The following is an 18,699-nucleotide window of genomic DNA, read 5'->3' on the forward strand; positions in this document are numbered from 1 at the left end:
ATCCTTTCAATAGAGCAAGCTATTAGAGTAGGGCTGCATCAATTCAGTTCATATCCTGCAATGTAAGTTAGACTTTTCACCCTATTGGCTAGATCGACTAGGACTTTTTCGATTAGGTTCGATACTAGTTAATTTATCTAATGGTTTTATTTGGTATTCTATTATTATTATTATCTAGATTTCTATGCACGTTTAGATCAACTAGAAATAGACGCGCGCCACGCCGCGCACGGAATACACACGCCATAAATAAATTTATAATCATATGATATCATAAATCATAATTAAAAAAACCATAAAAAAATCTGAAATTGTGAACACAGAAACAAAGAAGGGTAGTACAATCTTATTCCGTCCAACGGTTACCCAATAGTTGACCATTAAGATATGTTGCTAATATTTTATAGCAACATCAAAGGCAGTTCATGAAGGTTAATACAGGTATATAACTTCAGTTTGCAGTAAATCATTCATCTTCACATCATATGGCAAACTAAAAGACAAAAACCATTCTATTGTATACATAGATCTTAAGCTCAACAACGACCACGTCACAGCATTGCATATACACAACCAACCCGTGTTTACTCTGGGGAAAGGGGGTCATAGCAACAGTGCCTGATGCCTTGAGCTTAATGAAACGGAGTAGAGCAGAGCAAATGGGTGCACAGATCAGCTGCAGAAAATTTGCAATTTGTTAGTATTGTTAAAAAAACATGCATATGTTGTCATTGGTCCCCAAACAAACAATCCAACGATCTATCCGTAAGCATGCCAAAATTACTGAAGTACTGTCAAGGAGAAACTATAGAAAAATGTCAGTTTCAGTTACAGGTTACAGCTAACAAATTTGTGTCATAAACAATAATGCATATAATTCCTAATCTTTTTAATTAAAGTCATTACAATAATTCGCAGTACAGCATCTTGACATCTTCTAGATAAACAGATCCATCACGATTCTGAATGCACTAAATCCACTGACCTTACATCTTATTAGCAAACACCAGTTGTTCAATAGAATCGATATCCAGCGACTTCTGTGAAGCTTGATGCATATGAGTTGCAAGCATATCGCAATAGTATAGGAATAGTCCCGTATTGGATACCATTATCATGGTGCCTATGGTATTTTAATTTGGTGGACATGATCATACAATATATAATTAATCTAGCAAAAGCACTAGCAATCCAATATATCATTTATTTTGGCATTATACATCCAGAGTCATGGACTCAATTAAGCATCATCTCTTGCATGTTTAACCAACTGCAAAGAAGAAAAGAGCACCAAATAGCAAAACTATAGGACTATCACTTTTACTATTGTAGTAATTCATAGCCTAATCTTATTCCTTTTTTTCCAAAGCTGAATAAAATGAATTAACAAATAGTTATTGTAATGACGTTGAACCAGAAAACAACATATCATCATAATTTTGATTATTGGGTAGCAGTAAACAGCAGAGGAGGAATCCATGAGCATAATAAAATAGAGACAATGAATCACAAGCGAATCAACAACATACATCTAAACCACAAACCAAAACAATTGGCCTAAATAAAACCTGATAGGGGATAAGAATAAGGATAAGAACAATGAAACAAAAATTACTGGGACCTCACCAGAGACAGAAATCGCATGGGGCAAGGGCAAAGGTGCAAGAAAAACCCTTCAATCAGGACTATACAATGCATGATAACCAATTTGTTGTACTTTTATGTCAAAAGGCATTGCATGAATAGATCTGAAGGGAGCGAAGCCAAACCATGTGTGCAATGACAGATTTCACCTGCTTCTCCCAAAGAACACAAATATATCACCATATATAATATCTGGACTTGTCCACCAATTCTTGACTATGCAAAGGGTAAAGGCTAATATATTTATTTGGATTGATTTAATTCAATATATGTCAAGATTAGCCTAAGAGTAAGTCAATTAAATATGATTAGGAAAGATCGAGTTTTGCAAAAACGCCCCTATGCTTTTCGTTAATTGCGTTCTGATCCCTGCTAACATCCACCCTTTGATCTCGCACTACGTCCAGCAGGGATCAGTACGATGTCATCTATCAACCAGCCTGCAGCTGTTAGAGATCTACTGGCATCAAAGAAACATAATGTGTTAAATGGTCACATAACATAGGTTAATTTCACAATAAGTAGCACATATGAGAAAACAAATAGCACTAAAGAAAATTAGCACTTCTATGATGAAGTAGTATGAGGTTCATGTGCCCATACGAAAGTAACTTTGATAAATAAAAGAGGCATGGGGAAGCAGACAACCAGACATGATCAAAAGTTCAGTGAATATAATGTGATGTAGGTAAACCAAGGATACTATTTTGTAGAAGTCAAAGTAGTAGTAGGCAATGAATTTTTAATGTGATAAGAACTTGAGTATATCAGAAGTACCTACTTGTGTTCCATGCATTGATCCTTTTGGGTGAGCTGGATGTATCTATCACTGAAACACTCTGGAAAGAAAATTAAGCATTAGAATCAGTTATGGCTATACAGATTAGGAACAAACCAATAAAAACGGTAATGACAGAACAAAAATGTTAGATTATGCATAGAGCTTAAATTGATTTAGTTAAAAAGAACAATAAAAATATCGTTGGCCCAGTAAATCAAAATACCAACAGGTGTTGATGGCATTGAACCTAAACCCAAAACCCCTTAAGTTATTAACATGCAGACCACCTAGACTATTTTAAGCCAATGGTCCTGTCTAAATATTTCTTTCATGGAGCATTCAACTACATCTGACATTTCAAATAAAAAGGAAGAGAAGATACATACCTTCTCTCTTTGCTCAAGGAAGAAACATGTTTGTGGCTACACTTTAATCAAAGTCTCATTCATCAGCACTAAACCGATCTGTTGGGCATGCAAAGAAAAGGAAAAGTGTATTACCGTACACTGGGATCCAGGCCAGCGAAATTATCACACAACATTTGCATATGAGAAACAATTGCTTTCGTTCCTTGTATTAACTGCACTGAATTATAAAGAAGCAACTCTAAATAGCAGGCTAGATAGATAGGCACCGGAGTTGACATCTTGAAAAATCAAACATAAACCACAGCTAGGGTAAGTTCCTTGATCTGGGAACCTACAATAAGCTTGCTATCTCACAATGCAAATGGAAATCAAAACTTTAAGTAAAGCGTACCTTTTATGGTGGCCAGATTCAAGGTTTGATGTTATAATATGTCAACGTGCTAGCATGGAACAAAGCATAAACAATTTATGAGCAATCACTTAACCACATCTATCAGCTAGGAGAAGGCAGCAAAAGTGCATCCATACCTCCAGCTTTGTCTAGCACCACACCGAGCAAAGCAGACATGGTGATGGCAAGGAGGCAGTGGCGGGCAAAGATGAAAGAGGAGAAGAAGTGGCGGCGATGTGGCTCGCGTCCCTCTCCTCCACGAGGGCAGATCTACCGGGGAGGAGGTTAGGGCCACTGTTAGCTGATGCGGTGGCCAGACGGACCGGACCGATGGTGGCGTCGCGGCGACGATGGCTCAAAGCGAGAGATTCTGGGCGAGGAGAACGGCGAGCGCGAGGGAAGGACGGCGGCACGAGTGAGGGGAGCTGGGGCAGAGGTCGTGAGGTTGAGGCCCGAGGTTGCTAGGGTTAGTGGAGAGCCAACATAATCCGAGCCGTCCGTTCCGATCCAACGATTCCATGGGTTCAGAAGGGGCGCCACACTGAGAAACATGGATGGTCAGATCGCATTAGTGCGGGATCGAACGGCCCTCAATAGCAGGAAGCAGCGCGTAATTAACCAAAGCTCAGGGACTTCTCTGAAAAAATCGCTGGTGTGGACGCCCTGAAATCTCGCCGATCCCACGGGGTTTAGAGATTTTATATTTCAGTTTACCAATCACAGAGCATACATACTATTGGCTTGATCCTACTTCAAGCTTAATTATATCTATGTTTGGTCCGATCAATTACTTTGGCTTGTTCTGTGTTTTGTCTTATTGGAATTTTTAGCCAATAATCTATACAGTGATAGATTAGTTGGGTATTTAAGCTGACACAATTACCGGTTTAAGCCTTATTTTGTTGATCTTAATCCAATGTTGATCTTAACAATACTAATGTTTGCTAGGAATTTTATCTAGTTTAGAAATCTAAGCTGATAGGTCACCTTATCCCATCAATTGTTGGTTAAACATACATAATCCCTATTCCAAGTTTATCTTTACTGGTTATAATCTTGTATTGTCTCAATCCAGTTCGATCTTCTAAGATTATGGTTAGTGATTATCAGCTTAACATATATTATGCATTGTTTAAACTTTTGAATGATGGAATAAGCTTCTATGCTTTAATTGTTTAAATAATTGAAACGACTTATGCTCAGTTGATATAACAATCTGTCAAGTTTACCTTTGTTAATCTCAGTATTGAATTGTATCGGTTGAGTCCTATTTTCTAAGATTGTTTTTTAATAATAGTACACTTTTACGGTGAATTATATTTCATTCTAGCCAATGATAGTTTATTTATATTATACACTTACATACAAATTCCTGCAATCGGTCAGGTCCTACAGTATCCATGGGTTCGATAGTCGATTGAATGCTTTTGGTTTAACATCGTTTCTGTTTTTGCCTTGTTAGTTGTAGTATCAAACTAATCAGCACACCTAATTTTAATTCTAAGATTAAGCACATGCGCGGAAGCTAAGCTAATCTTCCAGGCTTTCACATGTGACCAATGCATCAAGTCAATAGATTTGGTGTCAACAAGGCAGTCATGTAGATGGAGAGGACGGGGCGACTGACGACAATACAGCGAGCAAAGGGAAGACGGATGTGGATGCGTTGCAGGCGTGTGACGATGACGGAGAAAGGGGGTGGAGAGGGCTAACTGCATTGGTTGTTATCCGTCAGGGGCCAAATGATCGACCTATCAGAGATGTTTGAAGGAGGGAGGTGGGAGCAAGGCTCAAGAAGATGGGCTTTCCTTGTAAGGCTCATTTTTTCCTTTTTTATATATACATATTATTACCCTATGTACCTAAAGCTTTTATCAAAATTCATGGGTATACATTTGAATACTCTTTAATTATGATGGGTCTGTCCCCCAATCGAGGTGTGCCTGACAGAGCTCGTGTCATGGTGATGTCTACGCTAGCAGTTAGAGCTCGATTCCAAGCAAACTTTCTTCCCATCCATTGCAGCATAGCTTGCGTTGTAACTCCATCAAACTAGAGTACAAACAAGGTCATGGTCCTTCACTTTGTCTTACAATGTGATTGGGTTTCGGACACCTTAGAGAATCGTGAGAGGCGTTGCTCGATGAGGAAGCACATGGCGACCATGAGCGTAGTGCACGATGGTGACAAGCATTTTGGCTCCATAGTGGTGGTGGACGAATAACTATGACACGAATGGATGGACATGATGCTAAACTACTCGTATCTGGTGGCCATGGTGATAATAAAGAAATTTAGTCTTGATGGTAAAAATACTCTCTCCATTATAAAATATAAGCATATTTAGGATCTAAATCCGGTACTAAACCATAAGCATTTATGACACCTATTTATAATACCACTTATTCCATCGCTTCGTATTCAAAATTCTTTTCATTTTACCTCATATATTCGAACACCTTCGTTCATCCCTTGTTTATTAAAGAACAATATAGTCCTTTTCTTCTTAAATTTAATTTAAGCCCTACTCAAAACTTAACGAAGATGGTACTTCTTCTCATCATTAATATATGATATTTGGGGCCAACATATCAATTATGTTTTGCATAAGGTTTGTTGTCCTAACGACATACGTTGTACACGACATACAGTGTTATGAACCGAAGGAAGTATATGGCTTATGAATTGCAAGTGTTAATTATTAAAATGAGTAAATACATAAAATTTCTCTTGCTCTCGCGCCTCTCCTCGGCGCCACTTTCTAACGAGCCGCCGAGTCGAGCCGGACCATACCCAGATTTCCACTTGTTTATTCCCGTCTGCGAAACAGCCGAGCCGAAGCTCAAGCCGCCTTTATAAACGGGAAGGAGTTGGGGAGCGGGGCTCGCGTGAACCGAGCCGAAGCGGACCCGAGCTAGCTTGCCGTCAACCCCTTCCCGAGGGAGAAATTGGACATTATGCCACTCCCAAAAGTGGCGTCTGCCAAAATGCCACTCCGTATTTTGACATATTTAAAATGCTACTCGCAAGCTAGGGCTAACATTTATTTTGTCATTTTCACAATTTAACCGATTTTGTTGCCTTTCCTCTTCCAGTAGAAAAAAATGCCCTTCTCCTCCTCCGCGCCTGCCCCCAGCCCCACCACCCCACCCTGGCACGCACCTCGTCTACCGCGCCGCCGCACGAAAGTGACAAAATAAATGTTGCCCTCGGCTTCGAGTGACATTTTAAATGTGTTACAATACGGACCGGTATTTTAGCAGACGTCATTTCAGGATGGCATAATGTCCTATTTCTCTTCCCGGGGTTGGTAGTCGCCTCCTCCGTCCACAATCGGCATCCCCGTCGCCGGCGAGCACCACCATGCGGCCTTCCTGCCGCGTACTCGCGGCGGCGACCCGCCACCTCCTCCGAGGCTCGCGCTTTGACCCCCTGCCTGCCACCGCCGCCGCTCCCGTGTTCCGGCATCTCGACGAAGCGAATGGGCCACCCCATCCCGTGCTGAAGCCTCTCCGTAGCCCTCTCGTCGGAGGCGGCTGCGGCTCCGAGCAAAATGGTAGGGTTTTCCCCGGGGAATATGCCCCCCTTGGTCTCCGCGGCTGCTTCCTGTCAGACTCCGCCTACCAGCCGCGCTGGACGTGTCCTCCCCGCGACGTGGTAACAGGTTCTTACCGCATTTGGGTTTACATTTGGGATGCTTAGATGCAGTAGTGGTTGTTTGCTCGTTTTGGGTAGATAATGGACTTAAGCCTTTTGTATAATACCAATACTTCACTGCAAGTTTCCTAGCAAAACATTCGGTGGTAGTAGAAGCGATTAGTTATTGCTCGGTTTTTATCGACAGAGAACTTAAAAGATTAAGCATAGCTTTGGTTCCAATCTTGTTTGTTATTGGGTTGCAAAAGTATAAGTTTAGCATAATCTTACTATAGTCTTGTTTCCTAATAAAGTTGTCATTGCTGAGATACATTTGTTAACATACTAATGACGTTTTCAGACTTAATCCATCAGAGCACGAAATAAAGTACTGTCACGAGTCACGACTAGTTACTTTTGTCTTATACATGATGAGTCTATGAAAACCATGTTGTATTTGAAATGCATTGTCTGCATTTCTATTGAATGTTATTCAAGTATCTCATGGTTTGATTTGGACTTTTACACAAAAGTGAGTTAGCTCTTGGTGATTGGCTGTATTTTTCCTTAATAGTAGGGAGTACTCATTTGTTGCGTTTATTTTTTCATGATTCTCTCCTTGTTTGCAGAGATGGCATGCATTCTCCACATCCGCCAATGCTATGGCAGCTGTAAAGTCATCTGAAGACAAGGTGCAGAAAGATGTCTCGAAAAAGGACGTTGATGATCAGATAGCAGATACGCAGATACTGAAAAACCTTGGGAAGTACTTATTGTTGAATGATAGCCCAGATTTCCGCTTCAGGCTTGTGTTGTCGTTGGGACTCTTAGTTGGTGCGAAGGTAATGCTACTCCTGAAAATAACCCATATGGGCTAAGATGGACCAAGAACCTAAATATTAGGAACAATAACTCATTTGTTATTAACTCATCATTAATGAATAGCAAAGTGTACATCTTGGCAATTCCTTATATACTACCAGCCTGTCACTTATCTCATGATGGCTTCCGTTGGCCGTTATATGCTGTACGATCAAGACCAGTACTCTTATTCGTTGGAGTTCTACACATGTTCACTACACATGCTCCACTACTGCAGTGACATTTTTGACCCTGTAGAAAGGGATCATATTGACGTAATGCAATTAGGTATGGCCTATGTTGGATGTGTCTCTTAAATAATGTTGCCAACTTTCTTGTTAGATAGTTCAATGAAGACACAGCTATTTATCTAGTACTATTGTCAAATCAAAGGAAGAATCTGCACCTTCAATTAGCTATTAGAAGTGTTAACCACATAAGTTGGCTGTTATTACAATTTACATGAATTTTGCAACTTCTTTATCTGACCTTTTTCGTTTATTATGAACACCAGGTTATAAATGTTCAAGTACCTTTCTTGTTTAAGCTTGCTGTCGATTGGCTTGCAGCCCTTGCTGGTGCTGAAACTTCACTTGCATCATTCACAGATGCTAATGTCACCCTATTGGCTCTCTTTGCAAGCCCGGCAGCTGTTTTGATTGGATATGGAATTGCACGATCAGGAGTATCGGCCTGTACAGGTGAACTCTTCTTAGTAACTTCCTCCATCCCACAATTCTTCTCTTTCTAGGTTGTTTAGCGTATAATAAGGTTTGAGAAGAAAAGACTATAATACCTAATATTGTATGACTAGGAGTGAGTGGATAGTTAGGGGTATAATAGGAGAGATTTGAATGGGAGGTGATTGATGTGACAAGTAGTACTCTAGGATAACAAGTATTTTGGGACGGGGGTAGTATAAAAGAAGTGGGTTTTGCCCCTGAAGAACTTTCAAGCTCCTTTTGTTAGCCTGGAACACACGGATTGTCAGGCTCCTTGTGGTCCCTCCATTATAATTTATACCAATTCAAATGATGTATTCATCAATTCCTTCTTGGCAGAATTGCGAAATGCCGTCTTCTCTAAAGTGACACTGACAGCCATCCGTTCAGTCTCTAGAATGGTGATTATTGCTTTTTCCTTTTATTTCAATGTTACCGCTCTTTTGTTTATGTTCTTTTAATCATATACTATACCTCTATTGTCAAGATGTTCCAAACTTCCAATACATTATGAATCTTTGTTTGAATAAAATAATTTATTTCTTCTATGAAGTGCTGTAATTCCCATAAGTGACTAGCTAGCACTGCAAACTGTAGTGTTCACAACATTTCTATATTTAAGTTATGATAGAGATTGTCTTTACATCTACATACCTTCTAGCCGTTCATTTACTACTGCCCGTCTGCCCTGATGGCCTCTGTAGGCACTATTCTTTTTTACATATATACTCCATCCATCTCCAAAGAATTGTCACTCTAGGATCCAAAATATGTCCCAGAAAGATTTGACACTCTAGATTAGTAGTTGTCCCATCAATCACCTCCCATTCAAAATTTCCCCATCCTACCCCTAACCAGTAACCACTCTCCCTCTTCCAACCACACATTATTTAATAATGGGCACTATAGTTTTTTCTTCTCAAACCTTAATATCTGCTGAACAAACTAGAATTACTTTCCTTTTGGGACGGAGGGAGTACGTTTTTCCAACATTACACTCCCATCTGTAAACTGATTGTTCTTTATTGTGTCGTGTTAAATATTTTTATCACATGAAATTTCTTGTGCTGTAGAGCTACATAGCTACTTAATGGTTAAATTTGTGAATTATCTTAACTAGTGAACTCGTCCTGTTTCAGGTATTTCTTCACTTGCATGAGCTTGATCTTCGTTATCATCTCTGGTACTCCTATAAAATATTAAAATTCATTCCATATGCTTGTTATTCTTAGTTTTGTTGAATGGTATATTTTCATTTATGCAGTCATTCGCAGTACAATATATAGCAAAAGTATCACAACTAATCTAGGTGGCTCACAACTTGTGCCATATTATTGCAAGGTATTAGATAGCTTAACTGCTTGACTTGCTATTAATATTTTGCTAATGTATGGCGAAACAATGAGAAATGTAGTCTACATAGACTACACTGTTTTAGTACCTGTAGATGCACTGTCATTCCGGAGATCTGTGTGGAAACAAGTTATAAGATGCAAAAAGCAATTATATATATATATACACACTTCATGATTTTTAGTATAGGATAATTGGAATTATCTAAGCTCTTAATTTTCTTTTCGTGGCTTCCATATTTCAAGCCGGCAAACTGGTGCCCTAAATCGCATAATCGATCGAGGCAGCCGTGCGATAAATTACATCCTTACAGTGATGGTGTTCAATGTTGTTCCCACGATACTAGAGGTACTCAAATTGTTGTTTTTGAAACTTTGACTGTTTTATCCCACCAACTATGCATATGACTGTGTCACACTTTGCATTTTTGTCTCTCACATGTCTTCTGTTTTTTGCTTTTCATTTGCAGATTGGTATGGTGTCAAGTATACTTGCGTACAAATTTGGTTCTAGTTTTGCTTGGATTACTTCAGTTTCAGTTGCTGCTTATGTTGCTTTCACTTTGGCTGTGACACAGGTGTGGATGCTGTGCTCTATCCAGACTGTTATTCTGTCACCCATTACTAGTCTCGCATGATTTTGCTGTCGCTGTCACTGATTTTCAATTTACCTTTTTTTTATGACTTCTTACGTGAAGTTTAATTATCCATTATTCTGGTTCCCTGATTACCTCGTCGGTGCCTTACTGCCTTGACTCATGATGTATTATTATGACAGTGGCGAACCAAGTTTAGGACAGCCATGAATAAAGCTGAAAATGCTTCTAGCACAGTGGCAGTTGACTCCCTTCTGAATTATGAGGTCATACCATGGTTATCCATTTGTCTGGCGTCTGTTCTATTTTCTTATTCTGTCTTATTCTAATTGTAAACTTCCTTTTGATCTTCCTTTATTGGGTACAGACTGTCAAGTACTTCAACAACGATCAATTTGAAGTTGAGAAGTATGACAAATATTTGAAGAGTGAGTAGATATATCAGTTTATTCTGGGAAGAAGCCTTGTTAACATATTACATGTTACTTTGTATACTTAATTCAGTGGTTTTTTATGCTGTGTTCATCGTTCTATAAAAACTGCAAATAACTTAAAATAGAGGTGTGTTATGGATGTGGAGAATGCTGTTTCTATCCTTTGCATCTAGCTATGTTTAAATCTGTTGTCCATAAGAAATGATAGGATTGATATTGCATCTGGAATTATTCTTTCAATCTTCACAAACATACAAGTTGTTTTATAAAGTATATGTAGATATTAGGTTATGCACTGTACATTTGTTTAATCCCAGCTCACATGTTCCATTGGCATATTTCATAAGTTGCTCCATAAAATTTGATCTATTAACTTTTTTCAAACACGCCAGAGAGCTGCGTATCATTTCATTTAGCAAGAGAAAAGTCAAGCCTACAAGGGGGAGTGCAGAAGAAACCCGCCACCCCTTAAACACACCCACACCTTAAATTACAAACAAACATCAATGTAAAAAAAGACGACCACCTCATCCATTAAGGTCTAGTGACCTACTAAGTAACTCATGGACCCTCAAAGCTCTATTAATAAAATTCGATCTATTAACTGCTCTTTATTTTTCACAATATGGTCAGAGTATGAGGATGCTGCACTGAAAACCCAAAGTAGCCTTGCGTACCTGAACTTTGGACAAAATATCATATTTAGTGCGGCTTTATCCACAGCAATGGTTTTGAGCTCATATGGTGTAATGAGTGGTGCTCTGACCGTTGGTGATTTGGTAATTCTTTATGCTATCCAATTATATACTACCTCCGTTTCATAATGTAAGATGTTTGACTTTTTTGGTTGCAACGTTTGACCATTCGTCTTATTCAAAAATTTAGTACAAATATAAAAAATGACAAGTCGTGCTTAAAGTTCTTTTGATAATAAAGTAAGCCACAAGCAAAATAAATGATATTTTCATAATTTTTTGAATAAGACAAATGATCAAACATTGCAACAAAAAAAAGTCAAACATCTTACATTATGAAACGGAGGGAGTAGTATTTAATGCATTATCGCATTTCTTACCTCATTTTGACATGTTTGGTTAGTAACATATCAATGTCAAACAGTGACAAATTGTGAAGTGAAAAGGGGTAACTGGAAAAATTTTGATTATATGAATTTCCACCTATCTTTCTATGAGATGTGGCCCCAGGGCCATGTCTCATAGACACAGCTGGTGAAAAATCATCAAATGTCACTATAAGACAGCTGGTGACAAATCATCAAATGTCACTATAAGGTCTGTCATATGATCAACAATTATGAGCTAATTATGTGAATTAGAACAATGATTTATTTTTAACAATGATTCATCATGCAGTTCCAATGTTGCCTATTTTATGCTTTGTAAATTTCAACAGATTTTGATTAATTTGATTAAATTTTGATAAATGTATAGGTCATGGTTAATGGCCTTCTGTTCCAACTTTCTTTGCCTCTGAACTTCCTTGGAAGTGTCTACCGAGAATCTAGGCAAAGCTTGATTGACATGAAGTCTATGTTTCAATTGCTTGAGGTAAAAAAAATGTAACTTGTAGTTATATGTTGTGCCTAATAGCTTGTGGCTTCAGTTTCATTCTTCCTAGTCCCAGAAACTTTATTGTTGTTGTTTCACATTCTTTAGGAAAAACCTGGAATAAAGGATGAGCCACATGCACAGCCTTTGCAGTTCAAGGGAGGACGCATTGAATTTGAGAATGTTCATTTTGGGTAAGTTTTGTGTTCTGTTTACTTGACATGCTTGTACTATTTCCTAAAGAAGCTGCACAGGTCTCAAAGGGAACACTGAAGAGAATGTTTTCTTTTAGTCATTAATGATTGTTACTGGTTGTGTACTTATGTTTCTCATTCATTCCCAAAGAAGGAGCATTCTTGAACCCTATACCTATAGAGATGGAATTTATTTCGTTGTGTTGCCCAACTTAGTTGTTATAGTGGTTCTCTTTGCTTGTGATCTCACCATAATATTTAAATTTCATCTTGACCATCATCTTGGTTCTCAAACCAGCTTAAACAGGCAAGATATTTTTTTTTCCATTGCTCTTTTTTATCATCTGACCTATATCTCTTGTTCCTTGTCATCCCAATAAACATGACCATATCAGATACTGATGTCTGAAGGAATCATATATGCTGTCAGGCAACAACTTATATGAATATTAGGTTGCAGAATGACTATCAAGATCTTAAATCATAACATATCATTAAGAAATCCATCAAAAGTACTAAGTACAACTAAGAAAATTTTGTGAGTTGATCCATTATGTAGTATAAGTTGTAAACTAGAATTAGCTGAGTTAGTGTTGTATTTTACATGATTTTTTTTTTTGTTCTAGGTATGTGCCAGAAAGGAAGATTCTTGATGGTGCCTCATTCACTGTACCTGCAGGAAGAAGTGCTGCAATCGTTGGAACTAGTGGCAGTGGTAAAACTAATATTTTTCTATTTGTCAAATAATGTCTAATGGTTTCTCAACTGAACTCAAAAGTTGAAGTTGTGTATGAATTATCTCATGTTTATACCAGCAAATTGCTTTGGAAGAGTGTTGGCTTTTTGGAGTTAAATTGAAAGTGAATAGCTTCTCTCTTTTTATGGAAGGGTTGCCACTAGCCAATACTTCATTGTTTTCCTATGCCAATGTTTTCATGGCAAAGAGAACAAAGGCAGTTAGCCTGTTACTGAAGGATATCAAACTTTCTAGCAATGGATGCATTCAAATACTCCTTAGATCAAACTTGGCCTGCCAATCTTGAGCAGAAGTATGCTTTTGGGTCTACATTAAATATTAGTTGAGATATTCCAATTAAATATTGCTTTTTTTTCTAATATTGAACAATGGGTGTCTCTTAGGGCTTACAATATGAATTATGGGTTAACCCAAAGGAAATTTTAGGGATTAGGTGCTTTCCCTGGTCTATCCGGATAGATATTCTCATTGTTCAATAAACTCATATTTAATAACCATCTGCTATGGTTGTACATTGTGTCTATTTGGGTCTGACTCAATGCTAGCTACGGTGTGTTTTTTCGGGGTGTGTGGAATGAGAGATTATGTTTCATCTCTCCTTTTTTTGTGTGAGATGTTACTAACTTTTCTTTTAATATTAGCACAATTCAAATTTCTGTGGTCAATGGACAATTCATTAGCTTTATTTTTTTCCTCTGCAGGAAAGTCAACCATACTCAGGCTTCTTTTCAGATTTTTTGACTCTTCTTCAGGATCTGTATGAATGAATAACCATCAGTCTCCATTTGTTTCCCGCTGATGAAATCGATATCCATGCTATGTTATTTATACTTTCAGGTCCATGTAAAATTTTGCCATTCTTGTGATGCCTTCAGTTTTATCTTCCTTGCAGATTCGAATAGATGGGCAAGATATCAAAGAAGTGACGTTGGAGAGTCTCCGGAAGTGTCTTGGTGTTGTACCACAAGACACGGTTAGTTATCTAAATTCTACATCTGTTAATATGGAGTACTTTTCCTGTCTTATTGAATTTGCTAAACTGTGCTAAACGGATGAAGAATATAGATAATGATTATTGAGTAAATAGAAGTGATTACATTAATACGATTTTACATATATTGCTTAGGAGTTACCACAGTTTCATTCCAAGGAGAACTCACACTGTTAATACACAGGTACTTTTTAATGATACAATTAAGCATAATGTGCAATACGGGCGGTTATCAGCAAAAGATGAGGAGGTACTGTTTTCTTCTGATACATTTACATTGTGAGGTCATAAGTGTGATCATTTGACTTTATGGAAGGATAATGTTTATTTCCATACAGGTATATGATGCTGCCCGGCGGGCTGCTGTCCATGATACAATTATGAACTTTCCTGAAAAGTACAACACAGTTGTAGGAGAGCGAGGATTAAAGGTGAGATGCAGTGTCTTGTGACATGCCAGATCCAGAAGTGTTGAACTTGTTTTCCTATAACATTGTCATGTCTCAAAATTTGTGATTGCCCTTTGCAGTTAAGCGGTGGGGAGAAACAACGAGTGTCAATTGCTCGTGTATTCTTGAAGGAACCTTCCATTCTGTAATTCCCTTCTCCATTTTAGCCTTACAATGAAAGATTTAGACTCAGTATTGTCTGAGAAGTTACCATGCTTTAGCTGTTTTAAACAAGTGCGCGCTTTAATGTTTCTATCTATACCCTTCTATGAAGTTAACACGTCATGCCAAATGATGGGTTTACTGCATTTGAACAATTCTGAATTATTTGACTACTATTAGTGAACTCTAAATTTGAAATGATGGGTTTACTGTAATCCTTTACTTATTGGTTATTATCTGATTTATGCCAGATTATGTGATGAAGCTACAAGTGCACTTGATAGCACTACAGAAGCGTCAATTTTGAATTCTCTGAAGACCTTTTCTGTTAAATGTACCTCTATCTTTATTGCTCATCGACTCACAACTGCAATGCAATGCGACGAGGTATGCATGTTCATGCACATACAATCAAACACAGACTGCAAGTTCATTTTTTGTGAAAGTAACACAATTTGTTGAACTGACAATATAGATCAGAATAGATCAGTTTACAGCAGCAGATTGCTTCTGCAACAACTCAGGAAATTAATACATACCATCATAAGCTAAACTCATTTAGCTTAACTGATTTATCATTTGATCATATGTTTGAACTTCAAAGCTTTCCAGTGTAACTTCGTACTTGAATAGGCTTATTTCAAAATTTTGATTTCAGATCATCGTTTTGGAGAATGGGAAGGTAGTAGAACAAGGACCACATGATTTTCTTCTGTCAAAGGGTGGGCGATATTCAGAATTGTGGTCACAGCAGAATAACAGTGACGCCACAGATGCTGCTTCGGTTAAACTATAGTTTTCATAAACTATACATTTTGCCTTTATGCAAGGGAAAATGTAACCAAATGAAAGAAGGTTTTCTTTACCTGCCTTTAAATTGAGTGTTTAGGCATTTAGATATTGGTTGGGGAACATAAATTTACAGGAGGAAAAGAACTTGTTTCAAAGAGAGCCAGGAGGCAAAATTTTCCACGTTAGGAATTATCTAACAGCCCACCATGTTTCCATGTTGATATAAACATTCTTATTTACTAGTATATAGAATAATCCCTGTAAATATTTTGTTTCCACTAAAAGTCTTATGACTGTCGCAGGTTGCACAATATGTACCCCTTTCATGTATAGTGCATACCGTCATGCTCCCATGATCTGATCAAGGACTGTGGTAGGTGATATAATTTTTTCCTACTTTTGGTATTGAGTGATCACAAATACTGCTCCTTTGTGCATGTTTGTTTTGTAAAGTTGTATGTGTAATTTGAAAGGGATCAAAACATGTTTTATGTAAATATTTTGGTTGTCTCACTGTTAAGAAGGTAAGAATGGATGCTGTGGGCAGTTTCTGTTACCGTGAACAAGCACAAGTTTTGCAAATATCCGTATCGCCATAGGTCACATCAAAATCGGGATTCAATATCTGGGTGTGGCATCAGGTAATTTGTGTGATGTATATATCATCTTCTTTAAGATGAGGCAAGGTTCAAAAACTAAATCCAGCTGCTTCAACAAATGTCAGAGAGAAAGGGAGACAACAGACCATGACCATGTTCTCCTGTAAATCCATGCAGACAAATTAGGATGCATGCCCATTGTTGTGTGGTTTGATTTCGTTGCAGTATGGCAGACCTCAGAGCTTCCAATGAATAATGGATTGGAGTGCCTATAGACACAGTGGTGAACCTAGAACAAAAATTACTAGGGGTCTAATACATATTAATTATTTAATTTTTTACTTGTATACTAATTAATATAGTATAATTTAGTAAGAATTAGATAATTTATCCAGAGTCCGAGGACCCCGGTAACTTTACGTAGGTTCGCCATTATATAGACTGCCTGTATTCAAGTTGCCAATGAACAAGTTATACCATTGCATGTCATTTGATGGATATAAGTGTGTAGGCTGTCTTATTTATGACCTACGAACTTAATAACAGTAAAACGAGGCCATAACTTCCCTAATACACCGTGCAACAATCGTTTCTGGTCATTGCCATTTGCCGAATCCTTGCGTGCCAGAATGTGCCAGCATTCCAATTTATGGGAAGAGGTCACATATGGAACAATCAGGTGAAACCGGTATGTTGATAACACACAACCAAAGCTCGTATAAGCATGCTTAAAATAGCTCATGATTTTCTTGAGAAATACTCTATCCATGTTTTTTATATTACGCCGTTAACTTTTATGTTTATATTTGATCATTCGCTTTATTCAAAAGATTTATCCAAATATGCAAAATCATACTTAAAGTTATCATAGTAATAAATCAAATCATAACAAAATAATTAATAATTATATAATTTTTTGAAACGTGCTTGGTTGTTGTTCTAGAGCAAACCAAAACGTGCTCCGGATGTGAATTTGGACCGTTCTACGGGCTGCTTTGATTGCCAAACCAAGTCCGATTTGAGCCTAATTCGAGCTTGCTTCAATTTCTTTGTGGGAAGACTTGAATCCGACCTCTGCATGTTGTTTGTTTAGTTGGCATCTGGGTAAGTTGCATGGCATAGATGAGTGAACCTACATAAAAGGGGTCGACAAGAAGCTATTCCATACGTTCCACGTTATAAGAGTTTCGAGCTTTATCTAGATTCATACGTGTTTTAATAAATCTTAACACATATACAAAACATATACATTAATACATGAATAAATTTAGTCAAATCTAAAAATTCTTATAATATGGAACGGAGGAAGGATACATACAGATATAAGATATTAAAATGTGTGTACACTGGTCTGTCTGCGAGTACGTCTTCCATGTAATCGTAAAAAAGTTGCCGTGTCAATGCCAAATACTGGTTGCTTGCATTGAATGGGCAGAGTTTAGAATGTTTTATCTTTTCTAGCGTGTTTTCGTTCACGTCTTAGGAAGTGATTACTCTTGAAATGCTCCTATCTATAACCTGCATACCAGAATAGTAAGCATTAACGGCACACAAGAAAATGGCGTTACTGTGCCTCTGGTGTCCAACAACAATCCACAATTCCATGTCAGGAATGAAGTCATTCATAGTCATACATGAACTACCAGCTGGAACAGTTACTTCCTTTCCTTTATATTGTTTCATGGTATATAAGCTCTACTACAGTGGAGCATTGCCACTGTGAATCGATTGGGAGAGAAGGAAGGAGAAGAAGAAGAGGTGAAGGGATGTCTGGAAAAGGGAAGAGGCGAAGTGCTAGATTGCTGAAGCTTGAAGAGCAGAAGAACGACGACACTACGGCCACTGCTTGTCTCCTGGATCCATGGCAGATAATCCGAAACAGCATTTCTAGTGCACGAGGGAAGAGAAAAAGGAATGAGGAAATCCAGGTAAGTATCTTTGTTTGCAGACATTGTGTTCACTGAACTGTCATCCACCTAGCTTGCCGTTCTTATCTTTTTGTGTGCTCTTCAGCGTTTTCCGGGGGAAGCTTCGTCTAGCCGAGCATTGTGTGCAACAACCGATATCAGTAAGAAAATTTGATTGTTTCCATTGCATCGATGCACATCTGGATTTCTGAATGAATTAATGAAAGAAGCACGTCTAAATTCTACCGCTTCGTCTTTCAGATAACTTATCAAGCAAAAGTTCAGCAGTACAAATCATTGAGTACATTCTTGATACACTAGAGATGTAAGTTTGGGCTGTCATGTTATTTTACTTTTCCACATCAATATGCGCAGAAATTTTGAAATGTATGGTGTTCCGTGTGTGTGTGCGCGCGCGCGCGCGCGCATTTACCTAATCTTTTCTTCTATTGCAGGAGAGACACTCATGAGTTGTTTGCAATGCCTGATGACATC

The 18,699-nt window shown here is 38.0% G+C and overlaps 1 protein-coding gene and 1 long non-coding RNA gene across 9 annotated transcripts; one reads left to right on the plus strand and one right to left on the minus strand.

Annotated features, from left to right (window-relative positions):
- Positions 1-326: 326 nt before the first annotated feature.
- On the minus strand, positions 327-3,607 carry LOC102720216. 7 transcript variants are annotated; one of them, XR_005811422.1, is made up of 6 exons: positions 3,322-3,607; positions 3,185-3,233; positions 2,812-2,889; positions 2,426-2,483; positions 986-1,793; positions 327-676 (listed from the first exon to the last, which is right to left on the minus strand). It is a non-coding gene; the product is annotated as an uncharacterized LOC102720216 (long non-coding RNA). The 7 variants fall into 7 exon arrangements; XR_005811423.1 differs by having other exon boundaries at positions 1,627-2,101; XR_005811418.1 differs by having other exon boundaries at positions 986-2,101.
- Positions 3,608-6,476: 2,869 nt separating this feature from the next.
- On the plus strand, positions 6,477-16,237 carry LOC102720500 (ABC transporter B family member 25, mitochondrial). 2 transcript variants are annotated; one of them, XM_006649971.3, is made up of 20 exons: positions 6,477-6,841; positions 7,450-7,662; positions 8,196-8,382; positions 8,743-8,804; positions 9,543-9,586; positions 10,002-10,104; positions 10,226-10,333; positions 10,534-10,617; positions 10,719-10,779; positions 11,419-11,564; positions 12,237-12,353; positions 12,462-12,547; positions 13,174-13,262; positions 14,006-14,061; positions 14,197-14,277; positions 14,480-14,545; positions 14,634-14,726; positions 14,825-14,889; positions 15,158-15,293; positions 15,565-16,237. In XM_006649971.3, exons 1-20 carry the CDS (start codon positions 6,548-6,550, stop codon positions 15,700-15,702), a joined length of 2,229 nt encoding a protein of 742 aa, XP_006650034.1. In that variant the 5' UTR covers positions 6,477-6,547; the 3' UTR covers positions 15,703-16,237. The 2 variants fall into 2 exon arrangements, with proteins under 2 accessions (XP_006650034.1, XP_015690226.1); XM_015834740.1 differs by having other exon boundaries at positions 6,767-6,848.
- The last annotated feature ends 2,462 nt before the right edge of the window (positions 16,238-18,699 follow it).

The sequence above is a fragment of the Oryza brachyantha genome, chromosome 3 (assembly GCF_000231095.2).
Source record: "Oryza brachyantha chromosome 3, ObraRS2, whole genome shotgun sequence".
NCBI lineage: Eukaryota > Viridiplantae > Streptophyta > Magnoliopsida > Poales > Poaceae > Oryza > Oryza brachyantha.

Coding starts and splice junctions, on each gene's coding strand:
- LOC102720500 (XM_006649971.3), top strand. CDS start 6,548: ATGCGGCCTTCCTGCCGCGTACTCGCGGCGGCGACCCGCCACCTCCTC. Junction 8,805..9,542: donor TCCGTTCAGTCTCTAGAATG/GTGATTATTGCT, acceptor GTCCTGTTTCAG/GTATTTCTTCACTTGCATGA. Junction 14,890..15,157: donor TTGAAGGAACCTTCCATTCT/GTAATTCCCTTC, acceptor GATTTATGCCAG/ATTATGTGATGAAGCTACAA.